The following is a 13,364-nucleotide window of genomic DNA, read 5'->3' on the forward strand; positions in this document are numbered from 1 at the left end:
GGGTTCATGCTCACTCAGATCAGATTTTTTTTGTTTGTTTGGCTGTTCACGTTATTAATTATTATAATTTTTCCAGCATGACCATGCCGCAGTATTTGCCTGCGTCCACCTCTTGTTTGATGTGGTCGTTTAAATAGAGAAGGCATGTGTAGAACATGAAAGGAGAGTAGAACATGTTTGTTCATTTAAAAGTATTACAAAATGTTATGTACTTATGTCATGAGGTGGTGAGCAACTTAACATTACACTCTGATTATTGCTGTGATGTACTTTTATAATTAAATAAATACATTTCATATACATTTGAAATTCATGGTTTGTTGTGTTCTTTATCAGTAGTTTATATAAATGTATTATGGCAATTCATGATGTATTTTTGTAAGTTTGGGACCCCGGGGAAACACCAAATTTCTCTTTTGGGTCTCGAGCTGAAAAAGTTTGGGAACCTACTTATCAGACTGTAGAGACTTTATTATTCATGGCTGGGAAGATTCCATGTGACATAATAAAACACAACACTAGGTGGCGATGATGATCCGCCTGGTTGCAATTGACCATGAAATGGAAAACAATAGGAAGAAGAACTTGGGTCGTGGTGCCAAAGCCTCCGTGTCTCAGCGTGTGTGAAGAAATGAATATAGTGTCAATAAGTAATGATAATTATGTCTGAGGTAATGGGAAATAATGTTTTCCGAGGAGACGGAGAGGCGGTAGGTGTTATCTGTGTATTAGCTAGGCGTGTATCGGAGAAGAAGCGGACATTTTGAAACAATGTTATCCCCACTAACGTTACTGACCCACGTGGCGACGACGCTGCTTTTTAGTTTTATAAACTGTATAAAACCTTGTATATCTTCCTGTACATTTGATATTTGACTGTATATTTTAGAAAGTAACTTGTTATATATACATATTTTAGAATGTATATCTTTGACTATTACTTTTGAGTTGACTAGCTAAATGTTTATCTGTGTGGACCGGTGCTGAATTTCCTTCGGATTAAAAGTGCTTCTATTCGTAAACGTTACGTTGCAATTCGAAACGGCCCTCGTGTAAATGTACAGTAAATGTCCTAACCCAATAATACCCGAGACCCTCTTCTTGGGACCAACTTAGTATGGTTTTGTCGATATTCCAATGGCAATGGTTTTGCTTGTACTGTTGTACAGTTTCCCCACCCCACCTACAACCAACCAATGTACAGTTTCTACGTCAAATGTATATACTCTCTTCTCTGGACTCTTTTTGTATCACAAACGGTACTGTATTTGTAAATCTGGTATGTCATAAATGTATAGATGTACAGTACTGTCTATCTGTATGTCATGTGTGTCATGTTATGATGAATGTAAAATGGGGGACCCTGATGTAAACAAGACGAAAGTCTTTCTCTGGTCTGCATCCCCTTAACAATATTGTGTGTTGAGCTGTACTGTATTGTATCCATTCTGCAATCTGTTAATAAAGTTTTCAATCAATCAATCACAGGATAAGACTGTTGCAGCGATGGCAAATGACAACCTGGACCTGCCCCCAGCCCTGGACCTGCCGCCAGCCCTGGCACCTTTGACCGTCTATGATGCCGAAGACGCCACCCATTCATTTATTACGGACCAGGTACGTTTCACTTTTCAGGGTTGAACGTTTCGTATGCACTCCTCTGCACACATTCACGTTGCTTTGCACGTTACCCCTGCACATTTTGACAACCTAGGATGGCTTAGAGTAGACAACAGAGTAACAAGAATACCTTGAAGACTCTAGCAGGAGCACTCATTCAAGGATACTACGACTATGCTTGCACCTCATGGTACCAAAGCACCTCAAAGGCACTAAAAACAAGACTACAAACATCACAAAACAAACTGGTCAGACTACTGCTTGGCCTTACTCACAAAACCCACCTTACCCCTGCACATTTTTGACAACCTAAGATGGCTTAGAGTAGACACTAGACAGAGTACAGCAACTTGCAATAGGCCTGGTCTACAAGATGCACTACACCACTGGGATACCCATGTACACGTCGAAATACTTCCCAAAGGTCGGTGAATTCCACGCCCACAACACCAGAGGGAGTTCCACAAATCATGTTCAACCCAGATTCGGCTTAAACAAGGGACTAAACACGTTTCGTAATTATGCAACAATAATGTGGATTAATTTGCAGGGGTAAGGCAGGGCTGTACGTTAACTTTTTTTGCACATAACACTGGTGCTACAGAGGTTGATAGTTTTGTAGCACAGGCCAAAATCTTGTAGCACAAGTATAAAACGTGTTATATTTGTAACAGTCACAAATGTGCCTATTGTATTTGTGTTATTTAGTTGCAGTGCCATGTTTGGCTGTCATTTAGTATATCGCCATGTGTTATTATTACTATAATACTCTCATGCTATTTTCAATTAATATCATAAACAACATAAGGAATATTAGCATAATTTTGAGTGGACTGAAGGAATGAGTCAGCGTTAATAGTTTTAAATGCAAATAATTTATTGAAACATAGAAGTGGGGTCGGTTGGGACACACACACACACACAATGGGGGACCCTGATGTAAACAAGACAAACGTCTTTCTCTGGTCTGCATTCCCTTAACAATTGTGTGTATTGAGCCGTACTGTACTGTACCCATTCTGCAATCTGTTAAATAAAGTTTTCATTCATTCATTCACACACACTGTTTCAACTGTCTTCAAACTTCCACTCCTCTCGAAACTGTTTTACATTTGAATATCAACATTATCTGTCCATCCTCAGTAATCCTCAGTTTACTATTATACTCCTGTCCTGAGTCCTCCTGACTAGTGACTTCATCGTCTTTCCAAACGCACGCACGCACACACACAGGGAAGGGGAGAGAGTGCCCCCCCATTTCCCTTTCCACACTGTCTGCTGGCTCTGCCTCTGATCAGGATTAGCTTGTTAGCTTGCTAACGTTGTAGTGATTAATTTCGGGCGATGTGCGCATAAAGGAATGGCGACGGTGCAAAGCATGTAGATGACCCGTTGAGAGAAAAAAAAAACACCACAGACTTATTTCGGGACGTGTAGGCGCACTGCTGTGTTAACGCAGCAGTGCGCACCAAACGACCAACGCGCTGCTCTGCTTGCAGAAGCACGGATAGGGCGGATATGACTCGTCGAGTTGTCACAGAGTTTTTTCAAAATAAGAGTATCATATGCACCTGAACGTTGCTAGCTATCGGAGCCTAGTTATTATAGCTGGAGCTGCGCGTGGGCAGAAATGAGACCCGCTACAGGATTTTCAAAATAAGAGTATCTATATGAACAGAATCCCTATCGCACCAGTGCTAGTGAAGTAAATCCATTCATTGCACAGACCGCTGTTGCTGTAGCACGTGCGATATATATGTCGCACTGTACAGCCCTGGGGTAAGGTGGGTTTTGTGAGTAAGGCCAAGCAGTAGTCTGACCAGTTTGTTTTGTGATGTTTGTAGTCTTGTTTTTAGTGCCTTTGAGGTGCTTTGGTACCATGAGGTGCAAGCATAGTCGTAGTATCCTTGAATGAGTGCTCCTGTTAGAGTCTTCAAGGTATTCTTGTTTACCAGAGAGGAGATCCGGTACAAGAATCTTGTTCGTTGGTTGACTTTTTTTGATTACATTGGATGCCATTTTGTCACATGCAAGATTTACCTCTAGGAACCTAGGTATGTAATTTCATCTTTCCTTGTGACAATAATGTCCCCCACTGTAACAGAGAAACCGTTTGCCTTGCTGAGTTTGTTATTTGATCAAAAGATAATGGATTCTGTTTTACCCAGGTGTAATGATAGTAGGGGTGGACGGTATATACGGTATAAACGGTATGAATTTGCGCTACGGTATGGATTTTGACTATACCTTGTAACCGGTAGAGCAGCTCTAAAATAGCAATGACGTGACATAACCACAGCCAGGGCTCCCCTAAAAATAGATATGTGCGAACTGGAAAATATTATTTAGGAGCAAGTTTCAAGTTCAAGTTTCTTTAATAGTTGTCATACAGAAGTACAGAATACTTTTATACAAAATGCTTCTTACTGTTACGCTCCAGAGACTGTGCAAGACAAGATAGTATGAAATAAAATAACATAGTAAAATTAGAAGTAAAAAAAATGAGGTCACAGTGTTCAGTTTAGACATATGTACAATGTTCGATGCAGAATAGACATAACTGAGTTACCATATAATATACAATACTGTGCAGTGTACTAATATACAATACTATATAGCACAGAGGCTTTGTGTAGTGGGCCTGTCAACGCGCAATTGTCATTTCATTATAGACGCAGAGCAGAGTGGACCTTCAATTCTAGAAGCAAACTAGCTCTTCCGCCCTGCGTTTGAAGGCTGTGTGACAACGCGCAGTTTCTATGTGTAATGTAAACTCTGTGACGAGTCTAATGGTCTAACATGCTTTGCATCCTCGCCATTCTGGAATGCCCACGTCGCGCTAAAACCTTATGTAATGTTAACTGTTGATGTAGACTCAGAAAGCTAACGTTAGCTCCACTCATAGCAGCCCCTTCCCTCTCTCACTCTCTCTCTCTCCATCCCTCCCTCTCTCTCTCTCTCTCTCTCTCTCTCTCTCTCTCTCTCTCTCTCTCTCTCTGCTAACAATCCTGATTCGATTCTTGAACCCATTTCATTAAAAAGGAAGATATTGATGGACATTAGCTATAGCAGGGGTGGCCAACCAGTCAGAGACTTAAGAGTCACAAAAATTACTGTGGTACCACAAAGAGCCACACCATATACCAGCGTTTCTCAACCTTTTTTTTCAGTCACGGCACCCTTCATGTGTTTATAGGTCTCACCCTCTGGCCTCTGAAGTTGCTAATGTCTTTTTTATTTGGGCCTCACAGGGTTAACCTCTTAAGCCCGAGATATACAGTAAAAGTGTATATTTTCAGCATTACGTTTGTTTACCAATTATTTTAACTGTTATTAGTGAAATATAAGATTATAGAAATCTCAGGGCATTGAGTCGGAAACCGGCGCATATTGACAGGAGGAAGTGGCACAGCCAAAAGTGAGTAGTCTTTTGAAGGAAGAGACTCAGGGCTTTCAAATTTAGAAAAACTACCCTACCCAGCTCACACCAGCCCCTGTCAATCATCTGACTTCTGGATTTACTTTTTAATTTCTCTTATTTTTTGGGATTATCTCCCACAAACCTGAACGGTATTGCCATAAAACGGAACGCAGTTAGTTTCTCTACCTTCTGTGAACGTCTTGCAAAAAACGGTGTTGCAATATGATGAAAAATGGTGGAGAAATTTACATTATAAAAAAGATGGCAGAATTCAGTACTGTATCTACAAAACCTGTTTAATCATCTTCCCTTTATTCATTTACTTAGATTTTTCAGGTCTGGTCAATTTTAGCATGGTGTTATTCACAGTCAAAGATAATTTTTTTTTAAAGGGGAACTATTTTACTATTTCTTTCACTATTTGGGCACTTTTACACAATTCCTGTGAGTCTATGGAACACCTCTGTAATATATATATATTTTTTATTCATTGTTTTGTATTTCTAATCAAGTCCTCAAAAACAGCATTTTTCTACCTCAAGATTTCGAGCTGTTTTGAGCCTGGGCTCCTAAACCACTGCGGCGCGTCGTGTTCGCCTGAACATTAACATGCAGCAGTGACTATATGACATCACATATAGGCACATTTTCAAACGACTCAGTTCAGTGAGGGTGAATATTGTGAGAGGAGAATTGGAAGAATGCACCAATATGAGAATTTTGAGACATAGATCATATTAATATAAGTTCACATAGCTAGGAAACAATGCTAAACACTCAAAGGCCATTTATAAGATAGTTCCCCTTTAAATAGAATTGATATTCTCCTTTGGTTCCTTACAATTTACTCAAGCCTAGTAACAGACACACTATTTCTGACACTGATCCATATATGTCCCTAGATTCAGATACCAAGAACATGCAAATGGACCATTTAAAAAAAAATTGTAAATGTTTATTCTACGTCCTTATGGAATGAGTGACATAATTATTATTATTATTTTTTTTTTTAAATGGATGGAAGAGCCGCACATTGACGGGCAAAGAGCCGCATGCGGCTCGCGAGCCGCGGGTTGGCCACCCCTGAGCTATAGTATAGCTCAGCAGCTGTAACAGAATCATTTTATAATTTTTTATTAACGACAAAAAAAGCCAGCGGTGGACCGACATAACAAACGCTGTCACTGTTTACTTGTGTAACTAACTAAGGACATGATTCCTTTTCAAACTGTCGATCAAAAGGGCTTTAAAGACATGGTCAAAACTTATAATTCTTTTTATTTAATTTTATTTATATTTTTTATGTTGTGGGACTTGACCAGCACTTTGTTCAACTTTGTCAGTGCTGTAAAGTTTAAACCTTTTTAAATCTTAGACAAACAAAACACTTTGCTTTCATGAAATATTGTAAGCTGTCATTTGAGGCTTTATAAAAGCAGCACAATGAACACAAATCTGTCAGTGCCGAGTCCGACCTCATCTTAAATAACAAACGGCATTGCTTGTTGTAGTTAACAAAGAGAGGCAGAGTTGATTTTGCAAAAAATAAATCATGTATATATATTTTTATAATCGATTTTTATTTTCATATTCGAATCCCATGCCCATCGAACGAAGCTTTGAAGTATGTAAGACAGCCCTAGTAATAGCTGCCATACCAGTGTTACCCCCTTCAGAAGAATACAATTTCTTTTTTAAGATAAATGAATATAGTTTTTTTCCTATACACGCTATATTAAAAAATTCAAGTGTATATGATCGGTATACATTATGCTTCATCATGCGTGAAGGAAAGGGGGGGGGGGGTCGTTTATAATTCCTTGATCGTCAGTAACTGCTTTATTTAGTATGGGTTGATATATTGATCAGATGGTTTGCAGTGAAATGAATAAACAATCGGGCTGAAAATAACGTTACTGTCCTCTTACCGTTCGCCGATGAGACTGGAGGAAAAAGATCCCAATTATTTGACGCCGATCTCCTAGATCCATTTCCGGTTTGTATGGCGCAATAAACACCGAAATCATATCGATTATTAAGTTTAGAAAGCGATCCAAATGCACTATAGTGTTTGTCTGGATCCACGTAACAAGATGTTACTGCCGGAGGGATTTCCTCGATGCACCAGCGCCACTTCCGGTTTTGGCGAGAGTGTAACTCGCCCGACCATCCACCAGGCGGCGGTATTGAGGCGTTGCAATTAGAGTTGTACCGATACCAGTATCGGAAATGCCGCCGATACTGCCTAAAATGCTGGTATCGGTATCGGCCGATACACGTAAATTGTAGCCTCCGATCCCATGACGTAATTTATCTCCTGCGGAGAGTGAGGATTATAAAATGAAGGTGTTTTAAAGTGTGATGCTATTTGTCATTTTAACAGCAGATACACTTTCTTAAATTCCATTGTCCCCGACAGTGCGGTGTGACGGGGAGCTCGGACGGGATGTGTTTTGCTGGTGTTATGATAGCATTAGCTGAAAAGCTAGCTAGTTGGAACAACATCCGCCCGTTACATCAAATCAGATGATTGCCTGTCCTTTCTCCAGGACCTGACACTGTCCGTCTATCAACAATAATGCACCCACGGTGAATCGTATTTAAGTTAAGTAGCTACTGACTAGCGTTAGCTGACTAACGTTATCAAATGTCAATGCGGGAAGACGAGCTAGGTCAGCTAGCTTAGCTTGATAACGATACCGTGTCTAAAGTTGGTGCTATTCATAATCCAGCAATAATGTCTGCAGACCTGCAAGCAAAGTACAGCAAGTTCCAAGTGCCAAAGGATAAGAGTCTGAGGCGGAGTCTCAAAAGAGAATGTTGAATATTTATTTTGCATAGAAAATCACAACATGAATGCTCTATCTGCTACTAGCTTACAGACTGAGTATATCTGCAGAGCCACTGGGTAGCGAGTGCAACACCGTCTAATGTCCGTGCGTATCATTGGAGTAGGGTATATCTGCAGTGCTGCAGCCCCATACTCATTGATTAATGATACAAATCTATACAATCACCTGTTGTTGAATAAATACCATTACTTTCTAGTTATTACAAAAAAACAGTATATATAAAACAGTATCTGTAATAAAAAAAAAAGTATAATTTATAATATATATATTTTTTTATATATAATGTATGCACTGGTATTGGATAAGTATCGGTAGCAGTATCGCTGCAGTCCGGAGGATGGCTGGATGAATTATGAATGCCATGGCGAAAAAATTAAATATTGATCCCAAAAACGGCGTAAGTTGTTCTTGACGTTCAACGCATGACGGGCAAAAAACGGCGTAACTCGTTCTTGGCAACCAATGTTTTAACAAAGAAAGGCAGAGTTGATTTTTCAAAAGAAAAAAAGAAAAAATCATATATATATATTTTTATAATCGATTTTTATTTTCGTATTTGAATCCCATGCCCATCGAACGAAGCTTTGAAGTATTTAAGACAGCCCTAGTAATAGCTGCCATACCAGTGTTTTACCCCTTCAGAAGAATACACATTTTTTTTAAAGATAAATGAATATACCGTGATATATACCGTTACCGCCTATGCTTCAAATTATACCGTGATATACATTTTAGACCATACCGTCCAGCCCTAAATGATGGTTTGTTTTTGTTATCAGCGAGCCAGGTGCAGATTCTACCGAGTTCCGAGCTGAGGGCTTTTTCAACTTGTCAGAGACCAGCAGGGCTGAGTCGTCTGTGAACAGGAACAAGTTGCAGTCACAAGCTGATGACATGTCATTTGCATAAATTACGAACAGTAAAGGTCCTAGTATGCTTCCTTGTGGAACACCACAGCTCACTGGGGGTGAGGGGGGGGGGGGGTAGTGTACCCTTCACCTCCACCACCTGTTCTCTCCCCTCAAGGTAGGATTGCATCCAGCTCACTGATGAACTATCAAAACCAATTGCTTTTAGCTTATCAATCAGAATGGAGTGATTGACAGTGTCGAAAGCCTTTTGTAGGTCCAGCATGATCATGCCGCAGTATTTGCCCGCGTCCACCTCGCGTTTGATGTGGTCGTTCAAATAGAGAAGGCATGTGTCAGTGGAATGGGATGTTCTGAAGCCAGATTGGAATTTGTAGATGAGCTTTTTTTCCGCCAGGTACTTTTCGACCTGTTCGTAGACAATTTTTTCCATGATTTTCGAGATGGAGGTAAGAATAGAAACAGGGCGGTAGTTGCCTGGGTCTAATTTGCTGCCTTTTTTGTGCAGGAGGGTCACTCTCGCAATTTTGAAATCTTTGGGTACGTGTCCCTGTTTTATGGAGAGGTTTATTATGTGTGTGATGACTGGGGTGATGGCGGCTGCTGAGTCTCTGAGGAATTTGGAGGGGATGTTGTCATGGCCAGTGGCCTTGTTAGGTTGGAGGGCACTCAGTTTTTTGAACACCTCATCTGTTGTTACCATTTCTAGTTTGAAGTAGTCTTTGCGAACCCCTAGATTTTTGTAGTAGGCTAGGATGTGTTCTACTCCAAAATGTCCAGAGTGGGAGGGTAGTTTATTAACCAGTGTTGTGGCTATGTTCAATCAGGCGAATATAACACATGCAATGGTCTTATACTTTCATTTTATGTTTAATTCACATCAGCCTGCTAATTTCAAAATGTCAAACAATTTTGCTTTTGGCAGTTATTCATTGAATTGTTTATTGAAAACCTTTATTTATCCCAGAGGGGAGATTCAGATGTCCTTTACAGCATAACAGTAAAAACAGTTAATACATAACATACACTTATTAGTGTTAAAAACAAGATGGACAAATACATAGGGATAGAAATAGCTAAAATAGGGCTAAAAATAGAGCTAAAAGTGGTGAAAAGAAAAAGAAACGAGTACAATCATGATGTTGTTAAATAATTAAATTAATTGGTTACAGTCCACAACCCAGCTTCTCCAGTCCACGGCAGTTGGCCCGTCCTGGCCCTGCCTGGTTGTGGAGCCTGAAGCGCTTTGTGGTATGTCGGGGGGGGGGGGGGGGGGGGGCATAAGTCCATAAATTTTGCTCTCAAAGTGCACCAGATTGATGCATTTAACTTTCAAATGTAAAAAAGGTTCCAGGGGGGCAATTATTATTATATAACTCTTACCTGTCAGATGCAAAGACATTAACCCCCACTCCAACATTAGCCACAATGTATCAATAGTAATAATTAACGTTACTTTACCATCCGCTCTGTCTGCACACAGCAGCTCTCTCCACTCATGGAACGACATATTTCTTGGAAAAAGGTCTTTGGTACAGCCAGGATGTCAGTGTTTGGGTCCATGAGTCATGACCATGTAGCACAAGCTAGCCACAAGTTGCGTTTCCGTCTGTATCAAAAGTCTATGAAGTAGGTGTGAAGTAAGCAGGGGTGTAAAAAGTACCCAGAAATTATACTTAAGTGAAAGTATGGGTACTGTCTCAAAATCGTACTCAAGTAAAAGTCAGAGTATCTGGCTAAAAACACACTTGAGTAAAAGTTAAAAAGTTTCTACTTTTAAATGTACTTTAGTACTAAAAAGTAAAAGTCAAAACCTTTTTTCTGACTGTCTATTCTTCTGATAGCAGGTGTTTAATCAAAGATTCCTGCTTTCTAGTCATGCACAAGGACCAATCAGCATGGGTATGGGCGGGTTAATTTTCCATTGATGGGGATTTTATTGGCTGTTTTTAAATAAATTGCGGCCGCAGGATTAATAAAGTTAACGTTAGTTCGGCCAGAGAAACAAATATACTAATTAAAATAGTTGGACCTGCAAGATATGTAGGCCTACTTTGTACTTTATAGGTCTGCATTTTAAATGTAAGGAGTGAAAAGTGTGTTTTTTTTTCTCTGAAATGTAATTGAGTACAAGTATACAAACCTAATAATACTGGAGTAAAGTACAAATCCCCCAAAACAGTACTTAAGTATTGTAACGAAGTACAATTACTCAAGTACTTTACACCCCTGGAAGTAAGCAACGTGTTGTTGGCACAATTCGGAACCATTATTTTTATCTGATTCCAACTTAACAAACGTTTAGTGGTTATGGTTACTCCATACTTGTTTGTTTTCCTGGCTCGTCACACACACAATATCTTGCGCATCCAGCTGTGGACACACTCACGCCTCACAGTCAGAGCGAACACACATACACAGGTATGGTGGCTCACAATGAACAAACTGTACCCAAGAATCAAGACACAGCAAGATGTTATGATGCTATGATAACTACATTACCTGACATGGTGACCAATTACCATCATGAAAGACTGTATTGTGTAGTCTGATCCCGGCATAAAATACTATCTCACTGATCCCGGCATAAAATACTATCTCACTGATGTCATTACACATTAACAATTTAATGCTCTTTCTTTACCTGCAATTCGAAACTGGCCCCCGTAAATGTCCAAACCCCCCCCCCTCACACCCACCCACTAAGGCTGAGCCCGAACCCTGTTTTTAGGGTTCGAACGTTCGCCAGGGTTTATCGAACGAACGTTCGAACGTTCGTTTTTTGTAATTTTTTTAATTAAAAAAAAATTTATACATTTTTTTTTATATTTTTTTTATTTATTTTTTGTATTATAGATCCTACGGAGGGCGGCATTGCATAATCTATTGGTGAAAAAACATGTTGTTTACAGTGGTGGCTGTTCATGTAAACATGTAATTAAACAAAGCACTCAGAAGAAAATAAACAAGCTACTGAGTACTGCATAAAGTTCCTACTTATGATAAACAATAGCCCTTGCACACCGCAGTCACGTAAGGGGCTAGATAAACAAATGCATTCGTTTTGTGGCATTAAGTACGTTATATAGTTAGTGTTACACGTTCAATAACAGGTATTCACTCTTGGTCGACGGGAAGGAGAGAGACGCGCGCCTCGGCTCCTTCCACCGTCTACCTCGGAACGGGGGACGACAGAGACACCGGCGGGGTGCCGCCGGGCTCCCAACACGCCTGCCACCCGTCCGCCCTCGGCCAGAGTTGTTTACAACGCAACCACCTCCCGCCATGAAGCTCGCGCTCTGTGGCCGAAAAAGGCTGGTATACATTAATGATCCTTCCTCAGCGGGGAGCTACGGAGTCTGTTCACTCTGTTGTGCTTCTCGGTCTCGCAAGCAGATAAATGTATTGCCGGAAGTAAAAAAAAAATAAAAATAACTAAACGCTTGCCGATTGGTGGTAACAGCAGAGGCGGGTGCAAGCGGTGTGACGTAATTGGCAGAATCGCCTGTCAATCAAAATGGTTCTATTGCATTGGTTGAGACAATAGTATCCAGCTACAGCCCGGCAGAGACCACACTGGTTGAGCCGAGCGCACTCGGGGGACGCGCCGCTTCACATCGCCTCAACGTCGCGCGCCTGCTTTTTTTTTTTTTCACCGAACGTTCGAACCTATTAATTAAAGTCCGAATGTCAACGTAACGAACGAATGTTCGAACGTTCGGGCTCAGCCTTACCACCCGCCCCCTCCCAATGTACAGTTTCCTCCGCCTCGTATGTATATATTTTCTGTTAGGATCTCTGTTTAACAGTACTGTATTTTGCATATCTTGTATGTCACAAATGTAACAGTACTGTATACCTGTATGTCATGTTTGTCATAAATGTCATGATATATCTGTTTCGTATGTCATTATGAATTGAAAATGGGGGACCCTGATGTAAACAAGACGAAAGTCTTTCTCTGGTCTGCATCCCCTTAACAATTGTGTGTATTGAGCCGTACTGTATTGTACCCATTCTACAATATGTTAATAAAGTTTTCACTTTTCAATCAATCAAACCTCACTCACACACACACACACACACTTTCTCTGTCTCTCACAAACACACGCATTCCCTCTTTCTGTCACTTACATGCCTTCTCTCTCTCTCTCTCTCTCTCTCTCTCTCTCTCTCTCTCTCCCCTCTCTCTCTCTCTCCCCTCCCTCTCTCTCTCTCTCCCCTCTCTCTCTCTCTCTCCCCTCTCTCTCTCTCCCCTCTCTCTCTCTCTCCCCTCCCTCTCTCTCTCTCTCTCTCTCTCTCTCTCTCTCTCTCTCTCTCCTTGTAGAAGGACGTTGAAGATATCAGGCGGTACTTCACCGTGACTGAGTGGACCGGCCTCTGTACAGCGGAGAAGCAACGCTACCATCAAGTGAAGGAGAACCACCTGTTTCTGAGATCCCTAGGTATTAATAGTTGTTATAGTAACAATATTATTATAGAATGAATGATCTTTATTGTCATTGTTACAGTGTTACAACAACATTTTAAATGCAGCCCTAGGTGCTAGCCGTCACACAGTCCTAGACAGAGGTGCGTTCCTCATATCAACTCTGATACGCT

General features: G+C 40.6%; 1 protein-coding gene across 1 annotated transcript in view; it reads left to right on the plus strand.

Moving 5' to 3' along the window:
* The first annotated feature begins 580 nt into the window (after positions 1-580).
* The window catches only part of LOC311234442 (histone-lysine N-methyltransferase PRDM7-like), a 34,506-nt gene continuing 21,722 nt past the window's right edge, over positions 581-13,364 (plus strand). The window contains exons 1-3 of the mRNA XM_084321619.1: positions 581-710; positions 1,489-1,617; positions 13,090-13,207. Coding sequence (XP_084177745.1) covers positions 654-710; positions 1,489-1,617; positions 13,090-13,207 — 304 coding nt within the window. The 5' untranslated portion in view covers positions 581-653. The remainder of the gene's footprint in view (positions 711-1,488; positions 1,618-13,089; positions 13,208-13,364) is intronic.

This window comes from Notolepis coatsorum (genome assembly GCF_963971535.1).
Source record: "Notolepis coatsorum genome assembly, chromosome: 9".
Classification (NCBI taxonomy): domain Eukaryota; kingdom Metazoa; phylum Chordata; class Actinopteri; order Aulopiformes; family Paralepididae; genus Notolepis; species Notolepis coatsorum.